This window comes from Atractosteus spatula, chromosome 11 (assembly GCF_055471065.1).
Source record: "Atractosteus spatula isolate fAtrSpa1 chromosome 11, fAtrSpa1.hap1, whole genome shotgun sequence".
In the NCBI taxonomy this organism is placed as follows: domain Eukaryota; kingdom Metazoa; phylum Chordata; class Actinopteri; order Semionotiformes; family Lepisosteidae; genus Atractosteus; species Atractosteus spatula.
In genome coordinates this window covers 35,903,328-35,928,327 of record NC_142716.1, presented here as the reverse complement: position 1 = coordinate 35,928,327, position 25,000 = coordinate 35,903,328, and the positions used below count along the sequence as shown (strand labels likewise).

General features: G+C 39.0%; 4 protein-coding genes across 6 annotated transcripts in view; 3 read left to right on the top strand and 1 right to left on the bottom strand.

The window, feature by feature from the left end:
- The window catches only part of radil2b (Ras association and DIL domains 2b), a 61,304-nt gene extending 52,877 nt beyond the window's left edge, over window positions 1-8,427 (top strand). The window contains exons 14-16 of the mRNA XM_088927452.1: window positions 1,846-1,964; window positions 6,409-6,548; window positions 6,911-8,427. Coding sequence (XP_088783578.1) covers window positions 1,846-1,964; window positions 6,409-6,548; window positions 6,911-7,010 — 359 coding nt within the window. The 3' untranslated portion in view covers window positions 7,011-8,427. The remainder of the gene's footprint in view (window positions 1-1,845; window positions 1,965-6,408; window positions 6,549-6,910) is intronic.
- Window positions 8,428-8,897: 470 nt separating this feature from the next.
- LOC148823948 (uncharacterized) lies at window positions 8,898-15,908 on the bottom strand. Its single transcript, XM_088927451.1, has 6 exons — window positions 15,864-15,908; window positions 13,475-13,616; window positions 12,621-12,792; window positions 11,359-11,482; window positions 9,662-9,865; window positions 8,898-9,237 (listed from the first exon to the last, which is right to left on the bottom strand). The coding sequence occupies exons 1-6, from the start codon at window positions 15,902-15,904 to the stop codon at window positions 8,898-8,900; spliced, it is 1,023 nt and encodes a 340-aa protein (XP_088783577.1). The 5' UTR covers window positions 15,905-15,908.
- Window positions 15,909-16,085: 177 nt separating this feature from the next.
- Window positions 16,086-24,094, top strand: LOC148823947 (sulfotransferase 2B1-like). Its single transcript, XM_088927449.1, has 6 exons — window positions 16,086-16,323; window positions 18,234-18,445; window positions 19,493-19,619; window positions 21,334-21,428; window positions 21,952-22,132; window positions 22,877-24,094. The coding sequence occupies exons 1-6, from the start codon at window positions 16,185-16,187 to the stop codon at window positions 22,996-22,998; spliced, it is 876 nt and encodes a 291-aa protein (XP_088783575.1). The 5' UTR covers window positions 16,086-16,184; the 3' UTR covers window positions 22,999-24,094.
- Window positions 24,095-24,410: 316 nt separating this feature from the next.
- The window catches only part of LOC148823946 (uncharacterized), a 78,737-nt gene continuing 78,147 nt past the window's right edge, over window positions 24,411-25,000 (top strand). For all 3 annotated transcript variants that reach the window (XM_088927895.1, XM_088927894.1, XM_088927893.1), the window contains exon 1: window positions 24,411-24,518. The gene's annotated coding sequence lies outside the window, so the exon portion shown is untranslated. The remainder of the gene's footprint in view (window positions 24,519-25,000) is intronic.

The following is a 25,000-nucleotide window of genomic DNA, read 5'->3' as shown; positions in this document are numbered from 1 at the left end:
TTAAGAAGCTAAGTGTGTAACTAAGACTAAGTCTAATAGCTGTGTGGTTTTTCAGTGGGGATGTGAAATTGTATCGTGAGGAAGAAACAAAGAAAATATTCCTTTCCATCTAATCTAATCTGATGACTGTTCTTACACCTTTCAGATCTGTTTAAATTGAAATATCAACAATCGTATCTCTAAAAGCACAATCAGATCAGTGATAAGTAATAAATAATTTGGAAAAAGTCTAATTTCAGGCAAAAATCCACTCATGTTCAATAACAAAAGCAAATAACTCCAAATTTTTCATTAAGGAATTGCACTAGGCTGTGTACTAAAGAACATAAGAAAGGTTATTAACGAGAGCAGGCTTTCATTCCATCTTGCCCATTTTATTCGCTAGTAGTTGATCAAGGATCTCATTCAGCCATTTCTGAAAGAAGCCAGGGTATCAACAGCAACAAAAAGCCTGGCCAACTATTTTAAAAGCTAATCTGTTTGTCTTTGCTGTCCTCAGACATTATTGATGCTCTCCATTTCCGGAATTTTTATTAGCTGATTTTACATTTAATTGTTAAACCATAAATGTTCAAAAATTATACATTTGCTAGTTTTTAAAATATATTCTAAAAAATTTAAACATTAGTAGCAAAGTATGAATACTTTTATTTTCCAAATCTTATATAATCCATGGTGTACTGTAAATTAATCTCATTTTAAATACAGAGGGGTTTTTGTCTTGCAACTATAAATTATATATACATGGCATTTTCCTTTCATAAAGATATGATGGCATTGTTTACAATATGTCCTGAAAAAAAAGGTGGGCCAATCCTGATCATATGACATTCATCATTTTGAAAGTTATCTTTTGGCGATTTAGTGCTAATATGTAACCCTCTTTTGGTAGCAAGAGTAATCCTTTAATCTAGCACAGTAATTCCAGTGAAGTGGTGATGTAGAGAAGCTGTCACTGAGCCACTGTGGGAATTTGCAGTTGGTTTGATGCATGGAATCTAAGTCACGATGGGAATTGCTGGTGTTGGGGATGTCTGGCAGTAAGCTGTGTGATTGGAGATTGCAGTAGCTAATTGATCAGGGTGATCCTGTAAACACTATTGCATTTTGCACCCCAGTCTTCTTGCAAATACAATAAGTCACGGATATGACAAAACTCCCACTGGGTTTGATTGCTGCCTAACCCACTAGAATGTGCATATGGATATACAGATTGCAAACTAAATGCTTTCTCTGCACAAACTTTCATCCACAGTGCCAGAAATAGAAAATGGTAGCCAGTGTGTTACTCAGATTCTGTGTTAAATTCTAACATTAAGGAATGTAGACAATCTTCTTTAAAGATGGATTCACTTCAGTTTCCAGTTTCTAAATATTAGGCTCCCACTAATCTCACAACTATTTATAAACCTTAAATGTTACTCTTGTCCTGTTAGACCAGCGACGTCTCCTCCCCATATCTCAGACCCCTGTCAGATTTTATTATCCTCCTGCAAACTCCTGCAGCCCAGTAGCGACTCCCTTCAGGAAAAAACATTTGGAAGGAAAGGTTTTTCGCAAAGGAAACACCACTCACCTGCATTTGTTTTCCCTAGAGGATTTTCAGGCAGTTTTTCACCCTGCAAAACTGTTGTTGCAGTATCGTACTATCACTGTACTGTTGCACTGTTTGTACACACAGCAGTTTTGTCTGATGGTATGAGTATGATAAACTCAATCTCCAACTGCAACTCTAGTCTGAGGGGTGATGAGGTCTACAGACATGGGAAGTGTTGCTATAGAAACACGATGGCTCTGATTCAATTTCCCTCCCCACAATGTGCCTGTTGTTGTTTGCATCCCCAGAGGAAAGCCGCTCTCTGGGCTGCGGGGCCCAGAGGAATGCCGAGGAAGAGGAAGAGGTGTTCACTGTGGAGCTGGAGAGGGGCCCTCATGGACTGGGTCTAGCCTTGGTGGACGGACTGGTGAGTGTGTCTGTGCCTTTGTTTCTGAGATGCAGTCTTTGTATGTAGAATCTGTATGTAACAGTGCTGCTTGAATCCGAATGTGAGCAGCAATCCCAGGTCATGAGTGGAACACAAGTGCAGGGCAGAGCTGGCAGGCATACTGAACAAAAGGAACAAGTAATAGGTTTATTCCATGCTGAAAAGAGAAGAAAGAGCTCACACCTGAAGAAGGCTCCACGGCTGAAACGGTGTGTTTTCTTTCTTCTCTTTTCAGCATGGAATAAACATATTAGTTGTTCCTTTGCAGCCTATGCATGCTGACGCAGCTACCCCACCTGAAATACTGAATGAAAGACAGCAGAGTCCAGAGTCCATAGGCGGAGAAATAAGTAAAGTTTGTAGCTGAGTAAAGACAAGCAAACTCTAGGGAATTTCAAAGGCACAGTCAAAACCAAAAGCATAGTTTGTAGCCGAGTAAAGAAAGTAAAGCACAGAGGAAACAATGGAACAAGAATGCTGAGACTAGTATGGAGACAATGGAGACTAGTCTGAAATATCCTGTTTGGAATGAGGTAAGTGGTGATTAATTGTGCGTAGGTCTATCCGATCTCCTGGAGCCAGTGGCAACAGGACACTCATCTTCTCTTGCTCACAGAGGCCCTTTTTGCCACAGTGGTCTTGAAGGCAGTAGTTTGTCAGTACTGTCCAGGATTTGGTACTTAAATATTGAAATTCCCTCATGTTTTGTTTTTTTTCGGTCAAGACTAAAACACTCCTAGCTATACTGTTACTCAAAGCTCCTCCTTTTTTTCAACACATTTCCACTTATCAAAAAAGTTACAGTGAAGATAATCATTAACAAGAACTTTTGGGATACATAGGACTGCAGTGAACACTGGGTTGTTGTGTTTTAAAGTTCACTCTAACTGAAAACGGAGTAGGATTAGCTGTGGATTTGTCTCCATTCTTTCTGCCAGTGTTTTCATTCTTGTGTTGTCGAGACAGTGTGCTACTTTCTAATTAACAAAGACTTCTGCTATTGTGCAATAGAAATGTTTGCATAACTGCAGCTGATTGAGACAGTAACTCCATCAGCTGAGCAGCTGACAGCAGGTCAGAAGGATTAATATTAGGAGCATGACCCCGTTCTATTTAGCAAGTGTAAGCTTTATGCAGTTCAGTGTAACTGTTTATAGGAAACAATTACATTTGGAAAATTACAATTAAAGCTATGTTTGTGTAACTTTCTGTTTTTTGAGATGCCATCCCCAACTGAAAATGAAGGTAAATAGGATGATGTCTTTCTAAGCAGCACCCAGCTAACCTCGTCCTTGTGTCTTATGTATTCTTGTGATGCCTCGATTGTGGATCTGTCTGTGTTTGAGCTTCATGAGATCAGTTATGCACACAGTGCCTTTAAATAGATCCCTGCTGCAGACTTCCAGACTCGCTGCAAGCTGTATCTGTATACACAGCCTCTACAGCACTCCAGAGTACTTGTGTCAACATCTTCCTAAGCTGTACTGTAATCATTATTGCATGTTTAGCTTTCCACGCTTTACATGTTTATTTTCTGTCACACAGCTTCACTTTGGCTCATTCTGTTTCCCAGTTAAAAACACTTAAGCTGTGTTGATCACTGACTCCTTTCCTGTTTCTGTCCCTGGGGCTCAGTTTACAGGTGAGGATGAGCACGAATCCCAGAGCCCATTCAAAACTGACATTGGTCCAGCAGTGTCTGAGTATGACATATTGTATAAATGTATGGTGGCGTATTTATTTTTGCCAGTTGTTGAATGAGATGACCCAACAATATGATTTTCACAAGAATGTTTATGAGTCATACTTGCAATATGTAAATGACCATTAATATTGATTAAAAGGGGATGGCACAGTGGTGCACTGGTTAGCATTGCTGCCTTGCCAGTTCATATGTTCTTCCCGTGTTCAGCTGGGTCTCCTCTGGTTGCTCTGGTTCCCTCTGTCAGTTCACAGAGATACTGGCAGGTTCACTGGCTTCTCGAAACACTGGCCTGGTGTAAATGCGTCTGTGATAAACTTTTCTCACCCAGGGCGTATCCTGCCTTGTACCTGTTGCTTGCCGGGATAGGCTTCAGCACACAGTGACCTTGTTTTGGATAAATTAAAAATGGATGGATGATTGATTAAAAATGGTTTATTCAAGCAAGGCCTGACATCCCTTGGAGAATATAGTCCAGATTTGTGCCCTGTGTTTCTGGGATTGGTGTCTGGCTGCTGAGACATTTACCAGGACTAGATGGCTTTCTGGTGGTGTCTGTTATGGATTGTGATAAAAAACAACACCCCTGGTGCATGAATATATTTTAATTAATTGAGATCTAGTGAGATGCCCTGATGGCTAATTACTTTTTAAAGGGAAGTCATTCTAAAATTAGCAGAAAATGCAATACACTATACATGTTGCAACATCCACTTCACTAACAATCATCAAAACAGCAGACAAGTTTGTGAGCAGAGGAAACACATGACCTCGGTATGAAGCAGGATGGGTTTTCCTCAGGGTGATGAACTGTTACCAGGGAGTTCCAGGTCAAGCCCTGATTCTGCCCTGGAATCTGTGTCGCTCTGAGAGAGTTAAGAACCTTTTTGTGCTCCTTTGGGCGAGGCATAAACTGAGTAAGTTACTTTTTGACATGCGTCACAACCATCTGGACCCACAAAGGTCTCTAGATACTGTGGTGGTATTCTGAAAAGGAATGTCTCAGTCTCGACAAATGTTGCCCAGGGAAGACTTCCAGGTTCACAAAGTAAAACCTCCAGCAGGCTGTTCCAGCATTAGAGATTTTTTCCACTTCCTTTATAATAATAATCAATGCTGCAATTTTCTTTGTTGTCCTGTGGAAAAAGCCCTATGATATCAGTCATCTCCAGAAAGGCAAACAGCTGAAAGGGGGGAAAACATTAAAATAGCATGTGTTCCGACTCAACACTCTACAAAACCCAAAATGTTGACTTTCATGTTTTTTAAATGTAAGATACTGAAAGGAGTGGAATTTAATTCTAAATTAAGAAGGGCATTAATATAAAGCACAAGATTCGGAAGTGTCGGTCGAAATGTGTTTGAGCCTGACTTCGGTGTTATTTTTAAAAGCTGTAACCAACAGGAGTTGTAATCAAGTACTCGTGTACTGTAATAATCAGTCCCAGATGGCAGAGTATTTGGTGCCCTCCTCAGGTGATGAGGGGGTACTGCAGCCTTTAGTCTCCGCATTTTTTCTGACAGTGAGTGGCGTGTACTGCTTCTATAAATAGACCGTTTGCCAGAACAATAGTTAAATAATTTACCATTTAGAAATTAAAGGAATGGTTTAAAGTGAATGTTTGTTTTATACATGAAACTCAGATTACTGGTTTTCAGAAGAATAGGTTTACATCCTATGGCAAAAGATGATGATGATGATTGGAAATTGAAAATGATGGGAATGATTTATGGACTTAAATGGAATGCAAAGATCACACACATTTTATTTACAAGAAAACCCAAAAAATATTGTTTTCCCATTTATGGTATTTTGATTTTAATACAGTATTTATGACCTTGTTGTACAATATATACAGACTATTACTATTACTATTACCTTTTACAGCTGGTTTGGGGGTCTGAGTGTTCAGAATAAAAATAAAAATTATATGATTCCAAACAGCAAGTAAGATAATTATTAAAATCATTATTTACCCTAGTCAGAGCTTTAGAAGCTACTTTGGCAAACAGTGTAAACACCTGATAGAATGTGTATTTTATGATGAAGTTGTGTTGAGATTTTTTTTTACTTAACATGATTAATGTTGCTAGGGCTTTCTAATGGAAGTTTCCTTCTGGATAATAAAGTGCTGGTCCTTCTATGCCAACTTACAAAGGGGTATTTTGTTGCCCTGTCACCTCAGGTTTTGCCAGAACAATTCACCTGCAGGACATATTTCTTATAAAAAGTAACTAGCATTTCTGAACTCAGCAAGCAATAAATTCCTAGGTAAATATTTCTAGCAAAATGGTTGGGTCTGTCTGGCTATCTATTCTGGGTACTAATCCAATCAAAACTCTACTATACTTCACAAAATTAAGCTGTCTGGCATCTCCTTGTTCATCCTGGAAGGGTGTTCTTTCCAATGCATACTGTATATACATCTGTGTCACTGGTCAGAGCTAGCTATGCCACGGTGATGTACATTTCTGTGAAAATAATAAAGGCAACAGAGTTGGCTTTGTGAGCTCACTTTGACTTCACAGATGCAAAATAACAGAATGAAAAATAGTCAGAATAGTTCTGTCTCCTGTTGTACTGTGATTGGACAAAGACGTATTTAAAATTCATACCCATAATTAATTGCAACCTCTGCTCCCTAATCCCACTCTAATCTGGATGCTCATTCTAATACTATTTTAGGTTAAATCTGATTCTGGGTTGTGTTTTTTTCACAGAAAACGCAGCTGAAAATGAGCGGAATTTACATCCGGTCTGTAATTCCTGACTCTCCTGCGGCCATGTGTAAGAAGTTGCACATGGGGGATCGCATTCTGGCTGTCAATGGAGCAAGCCTGGTGGGAATAGACTACAGCATGTGAGTGTTTTGGAAAGGGATTTGTGCGTCTGGGATTGGCCGTGTTGATCTCCACCTATTCAGCAGCTAAAAAGAAAGAGATAAAGGGAATAATGGGAAAATGTCTTATTTGCTATAGTTAACCTAAAGCCAGTGAATGTATCACTGGAGTACTATTTAGAGTTCCTTAATAAACATTTATTTCACATGTGGGGGTCAGTTGGAGGAAGGTGACCAGATAGCCTGCTTTCACTAGTGCTAGACAACTGCCTCATGATATTGAACACGGCAATGAGTCTGTCTACTGTACTGTAAGGACATTTTCTGTGCAGTGTTGAGCTGCGAACTGATTTATTTATACCTTTCTGTCCCTTTCACTGAAGAGGTAGGGAGCTGATTCGCTCTTCGGGCGACCGGCTGAGATTACTGGTGGCCAAGTCGGAGCTGCGAGGATCGTCATGCATCTCGCCGACAAACTGTTGACCTGCAGGACATTCGTCAACCTGCCTGGCCAGACCCTAACCGGGACGTGCACTTAGAGACTGCGCCGGAACTTCAGATGCAGTGTATGTGTTCTTGTTTTGTGAATTGTTTTATAAACAGGATAGTATTTAAATACAGTGACTGTTACAAAGTGCAAAGCACTTCCCTGGTTCAGGTGGATGTGAAGGATTTTCAAGAATTTAGCTCTTTTTTGTTGTTGTTTGAAGCAGCATTTTGTGTTGTTTTTTTTTGGAACTCGTTGCTCTAGAGTTGCTGTTCAGATTGTTTTTTTTAATCTACTTGCTCAAGACTGAAACAATTTTACAATGTTACAATTCTCAAAAAACAATATGCTGTTTGATACTGGGTGGCTTGGAAAAAATGGCCAAAAATGTGGACGGCTTATTGTTTTTAATTATAATATGTTTAATATACCATCAAGTTTTTAGTGCTCGAACACTGTTTTAGCACAGTCAATGACAGACACCTAACAGGGAGTCTGTTGTAGATCTGGAAAACTTTGGCTCTGTGAAAGAGTGTAATCACAGAATTGCAATTTTGTCTTGATTAAAAAATAAAGTTCTAGGTCTTTGTTGAAGACAGATGACATTTTTTGGCAGCACAACTGGCAAATTCAGCATCATACAGACCGCTGCTCATCCTGGGGATCCACAAGAATTGCAGCTGTCAAGAGTTCAGAACTGAAATAGTGCCTTTGTGCAGGGCGCCGACAGGACAGATTCACCTGTTAGGTGTCTTTCAGCCAACAAGCCTCAGATGTTCTCTGTATCTGTATTCATTACACAACCAAATTCTGTCATTTTGTCATAAATAATCACAGTATAATATACTTTTTTATCTTTACTATGTAAAAATGTAAAAACCCTATCTTAATTTTATAGGGCCAATATTTTATACAGTATAAGCAGAAAAGTCATTTACCGTTTCAGAGTGTAAAATCCTATTATGATGATTTGAATCAGTAGTCAGCCTGACAGATCTGGCGGATGTATCAGACTGATTGAGCTGGAATAGACAAAATGGGTATTTAGTCAGAAGGGCTGCCCTTTTCTCTATGGTTTGAAATGTCTCTTATTAAAAGACGAACATGGGGAAGTATCGAGTGTATCAACCCCTGGGTCCTGATTCATCCTGTACACTCTGTGCTCGGGTCGGACTGAAGTTTGGGTTTTGTCTTTCAAACCTCATCTTTTTCTGTTGTTACCTGTAAGACAGTGTTACTTCATCTGTTTTCATGAAAAATTCTGATTGTGATTTTACAACGTTTATATTGACAATTATTTTGTTATACATTAATTATACTGTATATGATTTGTCTTTTCATTAAACTAAGTAAGAACTGAATAAATGTGTCTGTACCTTTGCAATATAATAAATGCTAAGGTAATGCTGAAAACAGGTAAGTGTGTAAGGTGTTTTTCTTTTCCTCTTTCTAAAAAATGTCTCTCGTACCAGGGACCAACTCCCTAAGATTCTCCTCACTGGAGGACCGCTTAGGCCACCAATAAAATGATGGAAGAAAAAAAGTATTGATATAACTGTGCCTCTCTGTGTAAATTGATACTGTACATGATTACAGTAGTCCAATATTTCAGTGGTTTTAACAGTTATATTTTCATAAAATTCACGTTTTAATTCTTCCTCCTGGTTGTATGTTTGATTGTGAGGGTTGTCTTTTAGGTTTTTAGGTTAGTGGTTTAATATTTAGATTTAATCTTAGTTTGTTGTCATTTTAACTTTTGTACATTATGTAAATTAATGACAACAATTGAAAATCAGACTTATGACTCTTATCATGACTTATCATGAATCATGACTGTATACTCCAAAGAAGAGGACATGCAGAGACTTAAGATGATGTAAAACCTAATGACGCCTTAACCCGAAATAATGATCACAGTTTATGATGGAGCAGTCGGGGAACTCCACGCTGTAGTCGTAGTAAAGTGTCGCTTGCGTGGGTGACTCTGGGGGACCTCCCACAAGGCCAGATTCTTCAAGGGAGATGGTAGGAGAGAGGACGGACTCCTGCGAGTATGTATTATCCTTGAAAATCTTCAGCCTGATGCTTCCAATTCCCACTCGCCCCTGTATTCGATTTATTAGTCCATATACTTTGATGCTGGAAGGAACCACATCTTCGAAATGCCCTGGGTGAGATCGAACACCATCGAAAGCTATGAGTCTAAGATTCAGGAGAAGGAACCTGTGTGAGCCAAAAGACAAAACACATTAGAGGACCTTTCTACACAGCAATATAAGACAACTTATATAAGACAACAACTTAGATAAGACAACAAGCCATGTGATCTTGTGACTGAAATGCATCAAAAACTGGACAGAACACTTGCCAGCTTTGGCTAACCTCTTGTCTAACCTCTCAGGTACAGTGCAAAGTCCATGTCAGAACTGCAGTCATATGTTGATGGAGCACATGTACCGAGCACCTCTGTGAAGTGCTGGTTCTATTCTAAAATAATCAAGAATGGTGTTCTGGTTTTAAGAACTGGTTTTAAATGCTCAGTTTCACTCAGTAAAACTGCAGGATGATGATAAAGTGTAGACTGACAGTACATACCAGTACATGTCCTGCATTTATTCTAGCAATGATGTTTTGTGCAGATAGGTACCTCTCTCTGATGGGAGCTGATGGCTTCCAGAGCGCCAGCTGACAAACAGGGCAGCGTTCCAGCGTCTCTCTGGTGATGACCAAGTGGTCGGCTTCTGCACACATGGGTCGTCTTGCTTCTTCTTTTTCATCTTCTTCAGCTATTTTGGTGTCTACCTCATCTTTGTCGCCTTCCTCTTCCTTATTGAGTTTCAGATCTGCCAGTCTGAAAAAGAGTGTTAAAGTGATTTTGAATTTGATTCTTGCCATCTTGCAAGCATTGGTCTGAGATGCACTTTTCTTTCATGAAGCAACAAACAAATGACCTGTCTTATATTAAATCAGAAAGATAAAATTTTAAATTCCAGGTAGATAACAGTATTAAATGTTTGATATTTTTTAAACAACATTTAAGTATTGAAAATGTCATTATTCTGTTTTATACACTAATTTTCTACAACAACAACAAAGGCCAGTATAAGGACCTGCAGTCCCCCATGGACAAACTGTCCAATTCATTCAGTGCAGTTTGCCCAGAGGATAAATGGGGATTTTCTTCCCTTGTGATGAATGTCTCTATGTTCAGGAGCTTCTCTCTATCTGTGCCCTTCAATAAATGGAGTTTACAATTAAAGTCTGAGAGGGATACAGCAGTCCTCAGCTATCCTATTATACTAATTCCTGACATAATTTCCTACAATTTAAAACACTATAAATACTATGCGTGAACCACTTCTCTCCTTTGCATTTGTCTTTTGCATCCTTCCTCCAACCCCCAACTCTACCTGTGCAGCTGCCCCTTGGTCACTCCTCTCTCTGCACAGGGGTCCCTGCCTCCCCGCCATGTGGCCGAGAGATCGGTGCTCAGCCAAGTGGGTTAAGTGAAATTTACTCTGACTAAAACATTCTAGAAACATTTTTCGATAACAATACTATTCTGTATTGTTATTCCTCTTGAATAAATATGAAGTTGTTACGTACAGTTGTTTAAAAGAATTTCTTGCATTTATGTGACTCTTCATGACCATAAGCTTTTAAGCCGCTCCTCATGAACCACTGAGATACTACCCACACCTGGGTGAAGCACAGCAGCCTCACTATACAGCAGGTCAGGGGAAGCAGGGAGAAACTGCTTCACCAGTTGAATTAAGGGGGAGGTGGAAGTGTGCACATCACTGACATGAACCATAGAAAATTAGCCAGGACACAAGGGTTAACATCCCCGCTCTCCTGAATATGTCATGGGCTCTTTAATAACCCAAGTAGTAAGGACCTTAGATTATTGTCTCAGCTAAAAGATGGCACATCCAACAGTAGTGTTCTCAGTTACATATGGAGTGTTAAGTTTGGAGATTGTGATCAAGAGGGAAGAGCACCACCTACTGATCCACAAACATCACAACAGCAAACCTGCTGTTCCTTGGTCTCCATTGCCTATACTGACCACGCCTGTGCTGAGTTTATGAGACCTAACAAGATCAGGATGTGAGGGTGGTAATTCTACTGCTAATTTTGTTTGTTGTGTGTGGCAGCCAAGGTGGTGAAAATGGCTTTTCCTTTTGTTGCTCCCATGGTGCAGTGGACTGTGCTCTTTCATTTAAGCCAAATCCAGTTAACCTCAAAACAGCAGTTTGTGAAATGAATATAAAAAACACATATTTGGAACATCACTGGATCCGATTTGTGTGCCTGAGCTCCAGAGAGGAGTCTCACCCTTACCTGGCCCTTTGCAAGCTGGTGCTCATTTCAAAGTAGTCGATCTTCCCACCGTTATCCTTCTCCAGCAGCCTGGCCAACAGGTGGAGCTGGAACTCCACACAGGGTATCCCCAGGTCCCGCATACCTGACAGGCAGACAGCAGAAACCTGTTCCAGCTGACGAAGCTGAGCAGCCCTTATTAATGTTTGTTGTAGGGTACCATGTGAAGTCTGATATTATATCCTGTTTAAACCATGGTAAAGAACAGTACAACAGAGCTGTGAACCATGCCATAACAACATAAATTGAAGTAAACCTAAATGATCTGCAGGGGGGGACGGTTTTGAAAATGTAAAATTCAATTAAAAAAAAACTTGCTTTGTAGTCATCTTGGCCTGGTCAGTGCTGGGACGGGAGGACTTGTAAGGAAACCCATCTGTTGTTGAAAGTAGTATTGTGGATCACTGGGTGGCACAATTCCCTATGGACTGCAATATCTAATGCAGCCAAGTAATGCCCAGGGACACAGCCCTGCTCGAGCAGTGTTAGGCAGAAGTGTTAACCCTGGGGCCATCTCCGAGTGTGTGTGCTCCAGCTTCCTTGGAATCAATGACATGATACCTAACTTCAGGTGCGGTGTCACCTAGTGGGGTGACTTTTATATGCAAAATGCTTCGGGATCATTTGGGATGAAAAGCACTATACAGTTGTAGGGTATTTTTTTATTATTATTGAATAATAATAATGTTTATAGTATTATTGATATAATGATATCATTAAATATGATACTATTATTAATAATAATATAAATAATAACTAACATGACACAATCCTCAAAAAGATATCACAATCCGCTGTTTTAAGTTTCAGAAATTTAATAATTTGAGGTAAGGAGGATTTGGATAAATTTAGAACCCTGTTTATGAGGATCTGTAATAATTAAACCCCAGACCTAGGCTACTGGATAGAATGGTTTAATTGTTTATGATCCCACCATATGTGACTGACTAAGGCTGTTTCAGATACAGTATACTTAGCCATATTAATTCTTCTCTTTGTCCAAAATAAGTATCAAAACCATGCACAGAAAGGAACAACATCTCAGATACAGTTATAAGTCAAAGGTGTGGTTTTAGTTATTTACTTTGAAAGGATAAAATATTCAAGGATATTATATTAACTTTCTCTCAGATAAGAGTTAGGAATGTGAGTTTGGGAGTTTTCAATGCGAAGAGAACAGGAGAGTGACAGGAGGTGATCGAGGGATGGTGAGTGGTGATTACCCAGCTGGAAATCCTCAGCACTCAGCAGTCCTGTGCCACTCTTATCGAAGCAGCTGAAGAGCTCCACTGCGCGCTGGTGGTGCTGCTGCAGCCAGGAGCTCATGCGATCCAGGAACTGCTCATATTCATCCCTCTTGGCCTGCAAATCCTTGCAGGCTCTTTCCAGCCTTGCCTATGTGTAAAGTCAACACCTACCGTAAAGCACAATAACTGCATTCATCAGTACCCTTTTTTCTTCTTGTTATTAATTTTCTAATGCTTTATCCAACACAGGGTCACAGGGGAGCTGGAGACTATCCCGGCAAGCAATGGGGGCAAGGCAGGACACACCCTTGTTTTGACCCTGCCTGTCCCTTGCAGGGAACACACAGACAGGGACACAGTAGGGCCACTTTTCCCAGATGCCAATTAACCGACCAGACTGTGGGAGGAAAGTGGAACACCTAGCAGAAACCCACATGAACACAGGGAAAACATAAAAACTCCACACAGATAGCAGGAACCCAGAACCCTAGTGCTGTGAGTCAACACTGATAAACACTACGCCACCATGCCTCCCATTATTATTAATATCAGTAGCAGCAGTAATGATAGTATTAGATGTTGTAATATTTTATTTTAACTTTACCTAGGAGAGGTATTGAAGAATGAACTGTGCAGCATTGCTTTGGCTGTTTGACTGTGTTTTAAATTAACATGATGCATTGTGTCAGCTGTCAAGACAGCTTTTGGAAATAAAACTTTTATGTGCTTTGTACCCAAAGCTGCTAAATGTACCATTATTAAGACGTTATGTCAGTTTCGTTTTTTTGTATACAAAGTCTTGGTTAAAAAAAAGGTGTTCAGAATATTACCAGTTTCTTTTCCCCTTTAGTAAGTTTGAGCTTCTTTTTCTTCTTATTCTTCACAATTCCCTGGTCACTGGGCTGTCTGAGAGTTGGCATGCTGAAGCCCTCAGCTGTCTGAGGTTCTTCTACAGCATCCAGAACTGTAGTTCTGGAAAAACAATGCAATGAAACCCAAACAAACACTGATCAACTTACATTTCACTACTTTTGCACTACACAGAGACAGAGTATAACAGTGTTACAATGACACAGTATGTACTATATAAAAACTGTACTCTTTCCCAGAGAAAGCAAACCTAAAGTTTTCTCATGTATTTTCATAGTGTGTCAGAAATGAAAAAGACTTCATCTAAAAAATTATTTCATAATAGATCATTCATCCACCTTAAAACTGTATACTTGCAGTCTCTGGTTCCAATCTGTGTTAAGCTTGGTTGTGAACTGGGTTTGGGTTATAGTCAACCAGAGCTCATTAGTTTAAGTAAAAAAACCCTCCCAGGAGCTTAACAGACACTCTTATCTGGGGTGACGTATGAAACATTTGTAATATACAGTACATAATGTACCTCCATCCATATTCTAACCACTTCATCCAATTCAGTGTTGAAGGGGAGCTGGAACCTATGCCGGCAAGCAACGGGCACAAGACAGGATATACAGTACCCTGGATAGGATTCCAGTCCATCACAGGGCAGACACAAGCACAGACTCTCGCAGAAGGGCCAATCTTCTCAAAAGCCAATTAACCTAAAAGTCTGTTTGTGGATTCTGGAAGGAAACCAGAGCACCCAGAAGAAACCCACACAAACAGAAAGAGAATATTTAAACTACATGCAGATAGCACCCCAGGAACTGAACCCAGGGCCTCAGTGCAATGAGACAGAAATGCTAACCACTGTGCCAGCCTCAAGATATGATTACTCTTCTTTATTATGTTTGAGAGGAGTGCTGAGTCAGCACACATTAACTGCAAAGGTTAATTCCACAAGGTTAGTAGTTGTGAGGTGAGACTAGATAAGTGTTACATTTAGAACAGACAAAGGATGAATATCTCCAATAAGTTGAAAGGGTGATGTCATATCCCCCTCTCCAGGTGAAGTCCAGCATGTAAATATTGGATTAGTAGAGAAAACCAATGAGCTATGTTTAAGATCGATATGGTCAGATTGACTTCCTTCCAAACTGCTACACATCTGACCACATTCACACCCTACACACTTATAAACAAAAAAATATTTGCCTGCATTATTAATTTCAAAAAAGCATGTGACTTAATTTGGCATAGAGGATTGGTTTATAAACTCCTTCAAATGGTGTAAGAGGTAAAGATTACAGCGTAATGAAGTCAGTGTACTCAGATAACAAATACACAGTGAAAATCAGTAACAAAAGGACAGAATTCTTCACTCAGGGTTGTGGTTGGCTGTGAATATTTGAAAGTGTAATATAACCCATTTCCCTATCTGGCAGTGAAGTGTGGGATCCACTCACAGACAAAGATTACACTTAATCGGACAGATACCCCATACAAGTTCTGTGCATGGAGGTTTGTAAAAACATCCTCCGTGTACAGAGAAACACTCCTAACAATGCAATAATACTGAATCAGGCCAATAACCATTACAAATCAGCATACAATGGGGAGCAACCAAATATTGGTTACAACACAGGACAACACAAATCAAAATCAACCAAATCACAACACAAACCAAACAACACCACCTTACCCACTGGGACACACACACATGAGCACAACATAAACTGGAATGCTACAGAACCCTGAACAGACCATACACACAAGCTGAATATCTGACCAGTGTGAGAAACAGACAATGTATGACAAAGTATAGGCTCAGTGACCACAATCTCGCAATAGAAACTGGGCGACACAGGGAGACCTGACTGAAACAGAGACAGAGATGTACTTTCTACTGCACTGTGAGAAATGTTTTGGGATTCGACAAACATTCTTCCCCAAAATATAATCCCAGAATCAAACACAGCAGCCAGAATCACAACATCTCATACTGGGATGGGGGGAGGGAACTCGATTGAGCTGGCGGTTGTATTGATAGTATATACTTTATATATACTAGTATATATACTAAATAAAATTTGTCTGAATTTGAATGTGAAAAAAACAGTTTCTGGGGTCATTTTTGGCAGCTTTCTGTGACTCAGAGGCCATGAGCTGCAAAGTTATTGTGGTAGGAAGAATAATAAAACTTAAATTGTTATTTATTACAATTTACTAGTGAAGCTTATTACCGTATTAAGTAAAAGAGAACGACGTAATTAAGTAAATGTTAATTTCATGTAGTCGACACATTACTTATTTACAGTACATGGTATATAATACATTAAAACTACATATAAACATATAAACCTGTCTTACGTCTTCTGGGATTTTGAAGTCTTTAATTTCTTCGGCATCATTCGTTGTTTTATCACTTGTTGACAGGGAGCTTCTAAGATATTGTTCTACTCTGTCTAACCTGGTTTTAAAAAGCCAGTGTCGGGGACGCTGCAAGAGCAGATCTCTGTTGATACTCGTCGCTAAGGAAGTAAAATGTAATTTTGGTCCTGCCCACAGTTTAATTTCCCTATGCGTAAGTTCTGGAAAACAGCCCAAGAACAGTCAAAACCTAGGGAGGTCTCCCTCCTGTCAGTAGCTGGAGCATTCGCCTACAGACTGGAGCTCTTGCTTTCAGAAGTGATGACGGAAGAAGAGTTATATTCAGTATACAAGGGGGTGTATGTGCCAAAGCTATTGCACCCCACAGAAAGCTTAAAATATGCTGAGGACTTCACGTTTCGTAGCGACGACATAATTATTGTGACTTATCCTAAATCTGGTAAGTTTCAAACATTCTTCATTAAACAGTAGAAAATACACAACAATTTGCTATAATGGTTTGCTATAATCTCAACATGAGGGACCAGTAATAATTTTTTTTATGTACACGAATGCCCGTTCTAGTGTTGGTAGTGAACTACTGTATTTAGTACGGCACTATCTATCTGACAATGCTGGAGACACGCTGATCTGGTTCTTAGTACGATACAAGAGAGTAAACTGTTGTTCTTCCAAGCTGTAATTGAAGATGGCTCCAATTCATGACCAAGAGTTTTCCTGCTTTGCCAAGGAAATTAAGGGAAGTAAAGGGAGTCACCATATTTGAATTAATTTTCCTTCAAGTTAGCATGGAACTGTCCTGGAATCCCCTTAAGCAGTTGTAGTTTACACATTTCACAACCATGGAAATGACACTTTATTTTAAATGATTTACTGCACAGTGAGTGTTGTTTGCTTAGTCTTGTACATTTTCATTGCACTGCTGTTATCAGTTTTGTGGGAAATTCTTCACCAGAAGAGTTGGAGACAGTTTTGTGCAAACTGAGCTCAATAAGTACAGTAATGCAGTGCCTTAGAACAGACACACTGCAAGGGTTTCTCAGGTTTCATTCACAGTAGAGGCGGAGAAAGAAGTTTTTTTCACAATTTGAGTGCTTGTTCTGTTCTTTGATAGGTAATTACAGTACTTCCTGTCCTTTTCTTTAATATGCAGTAGAAATTGTTTTTCTTGTTCTGTTGCCTATGTTTCTGGGCATTTGTCCAGTCTTTTGATATGCAGCAGAAGTTTACTTGTTTGTGCTGTTGCTTGCAGCCTTTGAGGGTTTGTCCAGTTTTATGTTTTGGGGTTTTTGGTAAGGTCTAAGTCAACAGATCTCAGCAACTACTCTAATACCTTCTGTAACAGGCTTGAATAGTAATATTGAAGTACTGGGTATATGCAATATCCCACTTCACATTGCTGGGGCCCTGTCAGTGGTTAAATGTGTTAATAAATGCCACAGCAGACTGTTGTTCCAGTGCTTCTGTGAGACAACGAAAAATTTCTACTGCACATTTCACAAGCTTTCATCAACATCTCTCAAAAACATCACAGGCTGTAAACTGTCAAAGAAATCAGTACTGTCATCAATGAAAATGGAATATATAGAGAATGATGTGCTTTTCTTGATGAGATGCTCATTAATATTGTTAAATAGCTCTAGAACACTCACTGCTATTGTGCAATCTCACTGACATAAGTGTTAGATAGTTATCTTATTTTGGGTGGGTTTAATTTTGTAATGTAGTTTAATACTGTAATTATTTAAAATGGCAACTTTGTCTTTGCAGATCAAGTATGTGGCAGTCATTTTATACTTGCTGGCAAAGCTCAGGGTGTACTTGCTGGAATAATTCAACTCAATGAATTTGAAAGACTATTTTTTTCCTGTCTATATCAAATAAAATATTCTAGATGCTTGCACGTCCACATACCTTCACCATCATGATCGTCCACCTCCGAAACACAACTGTACTGTAAATATGGTTTCCGTGGTTTCTGACCATTGTCATAACTAGAAAATGTTTGAATATACATCACCGAGTGCAGGTGATTCTTAAAGCACCAAATGACAACAAATTACATTAGAAATACAATGCAGATCAGCTCTGGCTGCAACTAACCAGTTATGAAAGGGCTTTATTAAAAAAATCACTTGAAAATATTTTGCAGTGTGGATTGTGGAACTGCTTGGACTTTTGATGACCTGTGGGTGATCAGTTTGAGACCGATGATCATGGCTCTGACTGAGGATGTTTTATCCTATTTAGTAATTTAATTGGAAATTCTGTAAACTATAAAGAGGGTTCACAATAACCGAAGCTTCAGATCCACTGAAGGTATCATGTGAATGTGGCTGTTTGTCGCAGGCACTACATGGATGCAGGAGATCCTGCCACTGGTTGTGAGCGAGGGGGACTTCACGGTCGTGCAGTCCGTTCCCAACTGGGACCGCGTGCCATGGCTGGAGGAGCATCGCGCCATGGTGCTGAACCTGGAGAACAGGCCCTCGCCACGCATGTTTGCCACCCACCTCCACTACAGCATGATGCCCCAGTCCTACTTCCAGAGCAAGCCTAAGGTACAGTAGGAGACCTTCAGACACTGCCATGCTGCTGCTGCAGGTGTAGATGCAACCTAGGATTTATCTAGTCTGGAAAAAAATTAAAATGTCTCTGTGTTATGGGACAGAGAAATTCAATTGCAATGACCGCAACTCACAACTGGAAACCCACTGAAGCTGAGCAGGTGTAAGCCTGACTAGTACCTGGATGGGAGACCTCCTGGGAAAAACTAAAGTGGCTGCTGGAAGAGGTGTTAGTGGGGCCAGCAGGGGGAGCTCACCCTGTTGTGTATGTGGGTCCTAATGCCGCAGTATAGTGATGGGGACACGATACTGTAAAAAGGCACCATCCTTTGGATGAGACGTTAAACCGAGGTCCTGACACTCTGTGGTCATTAAAAATCCCAGGGTGTCTCTTGAAAAGAGTAGGGGTGTAACCCCGGTGTCCTGCACAAATTTCCCATTGGCCTTTACCCATCATGGGCTCCTAATAATCCCTAATAATTATTTTAATAATCCCTAATAATTGGCTCTGTTATCCTCCCCACTGATAGCTGGTGTGCGGTGAACGTACAGTGTGTGATGCGCTGCCATTGTGGTGGTGAAGGGGAGTCCCCATTACCTGTAAAGCACTTTGAGTGGAGTGTCCAGCATAGATAAAGTAAAACACTATATACGTCTAAGCAACCGGTTTATCTGGTTTAAAATTAAAGTCCAGATTAGGAACAGACACTCCTCTTTGTGTTAAAGATTTTGTGTTTGTATGCTCTAGATGGTTGTGTTCAAGTGGTAGAAATAATTTCACTCATGACTGGGTAGGCTAGGCAGCTGAAGTGTCAAGAAAGATACATAAAAAGAATACTCTTCATTTCAATGTAACTTCAGGGAAGGTCTCTAAGGAGCACAACAATAGCACTGTGTGTATCCATAATCCCTAAATAAAACTGTATTGAATTCACAGTTAAGAGACTAAAGTTGGTAAAGTCTAAATCCACTGCTTTGTTTAGACAGAACAACAGACAAAAGTTATCAAAGAAAACTTAACCTCTTCTTTTACAAATCCAGGTTATTTATGTCATGAGAAACCCAAAGGATGTCTTTACTTCTTCCTACCACTATTATGGAATGGCATCTTATCTGGTGAAACCAGGGACTTGGGATGAGTTCCTCACAAAATTCCTGGATGGAAAAGGTACAATCTATTTATAAAAAGATGTCACACATTAGTAAGGAACTAAAACTAAAAAATAACGGTGATGAAGTAAAACTGGGACTTTTTAATGCAGGCTAAACATACAGTATAAGAGATAAAAGAATCTAGTCAGTAAAAGTACCAGCTCCATGTTGGAGCTGTGAATGCTTTGGGGGTGGAAATATGAATCCAACTGTATTGCAGGCTGATCTGTTTCAGGTCTTCAGTGCTGCAGGTACTGCTGTTCACCTGCACTGTTTTGGAAGATGTGTAAAGCAACAGTGATGCCATCATTATGGCAGTATATGTTATGTATTTAAGTAATATAGCACTTTACTGCTCCATGCATAGTTTCCATTGTCGGGGCGGTATAGACTGTGGTTATAGTCATTAGAGTTCTAAAATATAGGGAGAAGTCTTCTTTTCCTGGTCATGTGCTATAGTATGTAAAAGGCATGCAATATTTTCCAAAGGTACTGTATTTTGCTTAAAGGCAATCTGTTGTTACAGTCTGTTCTCATTGGTACAACCAGTTCCTACTAGTATGTCGCAAGAAACGCAAGTTTCCAGTGTGGAAAGGAAGTTACATTGCATAAATGATCGCTCTCATCAGGGTGTCACAATTAGCAGCACAGCCTTGATTCAAGTACACAATCATTTTATTAATTCATCAACTACCTAATAAACAAGTGAATGGTTTGGGTTAAATTTGCAAATGTTTGATTGAACTAAAAAAAAATTTAACAACTGCTTATTTTAAAACCCTAATTAAACAAAAAAGTTACAAGTAATATATCTACAGTATAAGTGATATCTAAAGAGTGCAGGGTCCATTGTGAAGGCTAATGTTGTGCATGAATGTTACATCAAGGTAATTGCATCATCTGGCTGGGTTCAAAGAACATGGTGTTGGTTAATTATTTATTACATACTCATGCCTCTTTGTAATATAACATTTAATGATACAACTGTAATTAGAGCAACACAATTAACGTTTCGGTGCAGCATGTACTTTACCACAGTCTATTTACAGTACAACTTATAGCATGAAACTAACACACCAAAGAAAACGTACAGTGTGTACAACTACAACAATTAATGCTGGCATTCCCCTAGGGGTTAACATGTGACAGTCTCAACCTGGTCCAACCATTTTCATTATGCTCAGGTACAAATGTCTCCCAGCAGATTTAACAGGTGTATTTGAGTCCTCCAAAAATTCAAAAAGAGACATGATTCTTCACACAAAGAAAAATAACTATGAAATGGAGCAAAATATAACTTTTAAACAATTAAACATTAAACTAGACCCAAATTGATATTCATTAAGATGTCAGTAATCAGTTCCTGCCAGAAATTTACAGTATAACAATGAACAGAAAAATAAATGTTGAGCTGATCAACTGAATGATGTTGCACTTATTTTAAAGAGTTTTTGTGTAATATACAGTACACTGGGGACAAATCATATTGTTTATTTCTGATGGCTTGTTATCTGTTTAGTCACCCAAGATGTTATTCTACAAAACAGAATACTATATTCTGAAAGTTGAAATAGTAATTCTAAACCTCTTTAAAGTGTGAACTTATGAATAGTTTTCAATTAAGACTTTACAGCTTTGCAGTGGTCTTTTTAATCCCATCTCGTAACAATTCTAAATTTGGCTGAATCTCTAAGAGACCCTTGATGCCACTGTTCTCTTCCCTCTTTCAGTGATGTTTGGCTCATGGTTTGATCATGTGAAAGGATGGCTTAATGCAGAAGCCAAGGACCGCATATTGTACATGACATATGAGGAAATGATTTGGGTATGTCACCAGTTTTACAATATATGCTCAAGAATGGACAGAATAATTAATTGCAGTAGGATATACATGTAGAAAATAAATCATAGATTATGTTTTTATTCCTTAAGATATGACCATTTTTAAATTATTTGCCCTCCGAAATTTGAATTGGTTCTTGTTTAAACCTGGGCATAGAGGTAAAACTCCAGCAGTGTGCAGGCAGCTCCTGCCATAGATGACTGTTCATCTTTCAGCACACTGTGAGCTGCATTTGGCCAAACAGCAGATGTAGTGCCAGTTGGTGGAGCAGTGAGTCTTTCACTGATGGCACTGCAAAAACACAGATGAGAACAAAGAAAAGAATGTTTCACCAAAACTTTTCTTGGTGAAAATTATGCAGTGACACTGTCAAACACGTGTCTTCCCTTGGATAATCACAGTTGACTAATGCCACGTTGTAAGAGTGCATTTGTGTGTACTGCATTTCTTCTCAGATTTCAGTTAAAGGCCAACTGACACCTTTTCTGTGGTCTGGTCTTCACAGGATCTGAAGGACTCTGTTTCCAAAATCTCTGATTTTGTTGGAAAGTCCCTGAGCACTGAGCTGATTGAGAAGATAGCTGATCACTGCACGTTCAAGAACATGAAGCAGAACAAGATGTCAAATTACTCTCTTGTTCCAGAAGAGTTCATGAATCAGAAAAAATCTGAGTTTCTCAGAAAAGGTAACCTGAGCTTTGAGACTCATCAGGAGAAAATTCTGTCACATAGTACTGTACATGGTTATGTTACAATATCTTTCCTTAGTACATGGACCTAAATTCTAAATTACTCCACAGTAGAATTATATTAACCTCACTCAATATCCTTTCTCTCATCAATACATATATCAGAGATCTTAGATCTTTTATAAAAGATTTAAAGGATTCTAAAGGTTTCAATTTTTCCTTTTGTGCTCGAATCTCTTATTTCTTTTTGTGCATGCACCACTGTTAGAACTTGAAAGATAAATGGCCTGTTTGATGGCCATGTCTGGCCCTTGTACATGAAACATAAAAACAAGTTTTTATAACATAAAAACAAGGTCTCAGAGATGGTTTCACACAGCCTAGGACTGATCTTAGGCTTCCTAATGTTTAGATAAGATTGAATCAGCCTAAGGCTAATCAGACTCTATAACTCCAGTCCTGAAGAGCCACAATTTGTGTTCCATCTGAGCACAGAATGAACTTAAGTAAATCCATTATTTCCTTAAATAGGAGGAGTTGACATGCTAGATCTTGCTAGATCCTGGTCCCAGAATAAGATGAGATTGTTATGATGGTTTCACTTCCCTGGTACCCAATTCGAATTCTGTACAATGGGAGGCTGGTTTTGGTGTGCTGGGCTTGTCCACTCAACAAGCAGTTCAAAGGTAACAACTGTCAGTGCTCCTAAACAAAACTGAATAATGCTTGTTTCTTTCTCAGGGATATGTGGCGATTGGAAGAACTATTTCACAGTGGCCCAAGCAGAGCTGTTTGACTTTGTGTACAAGGACAAGATGAAGGATGTCAATTTCAAGTTTATGTGGGATGAAAATAATAACTGATTCCAGTGAACAGAAGCTTGTTAGCAATCCACACTTTAGCTGTTGTAATATAAAGTATTATTTCCTACTAACCTATTTAATATATATCTAATATAATACTCCATTCTGCATGTCTATTATACCTAAACCCAAGTGATATATTCTTTCCATTTGTTCACATTACACATTACATTACAGTACACGGTGTATTATGACCCACAAGCTGAATTGGAGCTATTCCCAATAAAGGACGTCTTCTACAGAGTGACACTTAAATATTAAGAGACCCTCAATACTGGACAATGAGGAAATACATTCTTTAGGGCACAGAGTAAGAAAACCGAATGACATTTCTGGACTGTCTGTGAACCGTATGTGAATTTGTGAATGTGAATTCACAATAATTGTAATTCAGCTGTAACTTGTTTGTTATTACACCTGCAAACTGCTCAGCTGTTCTATTCCATTAATGTACATTGGAATCACATGAGAGCTTGACTTCATTGTGTCATTAAGGTCAGTTTACAAACACAGATAAGGTGCATGTGACAAATTTTCATTATTCTTTACCTGTCACCGTAAATGTAATGAATGTATTTTTTTTTAACCAGAAAGATTATATGATATCGTAATGTACTGTATGCCACTTGTTTTGTGTTTCATTTTCATAATCAAAGGAAATGTAAAAAAATATTCATTAATTAAGGTAGTCCTCTACATACTGTATTACAAATGCCTGTAATTAGAATATGTTTACAAATTAAATATAACGTTATTTCAATTAGGACATTTAAGTTTTGCATGTATTCATGCTATATATATATGTGTTACTGTATATTCCATATTCATAACAAATTAGTACGTTGCTCATTAAAACCTGGCAGATTAAATTTCAAGTAGGGAAGTGCAGTGTTACATGCTGCAAAATGTAGATGATAAATAAAAGATGGGAAGCCCTGGGCTTTTTACTTCTGTAAAAAACATGAAAGTGATTAGTCTAGGCACTGTAAGGGGGGAGAAATAAATAAAATGTCTTTATATACATGGTTAAAAGCTTAGAATGTTAATGATGTGAAGTTGTGCCATTTTTTTTATTAAAAGGCTACACTGGAACACCCCATTTAGAATATTGTGTACACGTTTGGTCGTCTTTTTACAAAGAAAAAGGTATTGTGGACCTGGTTCGGATAAGAGCAACATGAACAGTACGTAATGGTACAATAAAAAAGTCGTAAACCGAACGGCTAAAAGAACCGAATCTTTTGTTTTGAATGCCAAAATATTGACTCCAAGAGGAGTTGACAAACTCAACCCAACCCAACTTTTTCGTTCCGGGACAGACAGCCATGCCTCGGCCTTCTGTGCACCCTACACCTATTATTAACCACATGTCTCTGCTGGCCAAACAGAGCTGGGTAAAATAGCGACTCCTAATGTACGTAACTCCCCCTTCGTGACATAACAGGAAGAAGGAAAATTCAACTCTCTTCGTGCAATAAAGATGCAAACAGCTAATGTGTACATCATTCCGGATTATTGAGGTACATCGTTTGTAAATTGCCCCCCCTTTGTGTGTGACTGGAAAAACCTTTTTTCTGCAGACTTGGCATTTAGAATCTCACTAGTCTGTTGTGTCTGTGGAAGGAGAATGAATTGTCAGGATGCGCGATGTTACAGTACTAATCGTTTTATACGTTGTCGGAGAATTGGGGTTTTGAAGTGTTTGATATTAAGCACGTGGCGGTGCACTTAGTTTTTTAATCTGCAATTGTATCTTTTAATGCTGTGGGATTTATTTAGCAGTTAACCGAGGAGAATAGTCAATGTGCAACACAACAGACATCTTTAATTAAAAACATAAACGCTACATGCAAAAAGAAGACGTTCTTACAGTATCGTTGAAAAAGTAATGAAAAGGATTGTGGAATGACGTTTAAGTTATGTGATGTTTTAAGTGCCGTGTGTAAAACCGGTGTTGAACTTTAGTTCCAATCCAAAAGGGCAGCCTTCATGTTCACAGATA

Coding starts and splice junctions, on each gene's coding strand:
- LOC148823947 (XM_088927449.1), top strand. CDS start 16,185: ATGACGGAAGAAGAGTTATATTCAGTATACAAGGGGGTGTATGTGCCA. Junction 21,429..21,951: donor CATATGAGGAAATGATTTGG/GTATGTCACCAG, acceptor TGGTCTTCACAG/GATCTGAAGGACTCTGTTTC. Junction 22,133..22,876: donor ATCTGAGTTTCTCAGAAAAG/GTAACCTGAGCT, acceptor TTTCTTTCTCAG/GGATATGTGGCGATTGGAAG.
- LOC148823948 (XM_088927451.1), bottom strand. CDS start 15,904: ATGATGCCGAAGAAATTAAAGACTTCAAAATCCCAGAAGAC. Junction 11,483..12,620: donor TGCTGAGGATTTCCAGCTGG/GTAATCACCACT, acceptor TCTGCCTGTCAG/GTATGCGGGACCTGGGGATA. Junction 9,238..9,661: donor TCAGCTCCCATCAGAGAGAG/GTACCTATCTGC, acceptor TGGCTCACACAG/GTTCCTTCTCCTGAATCTTA.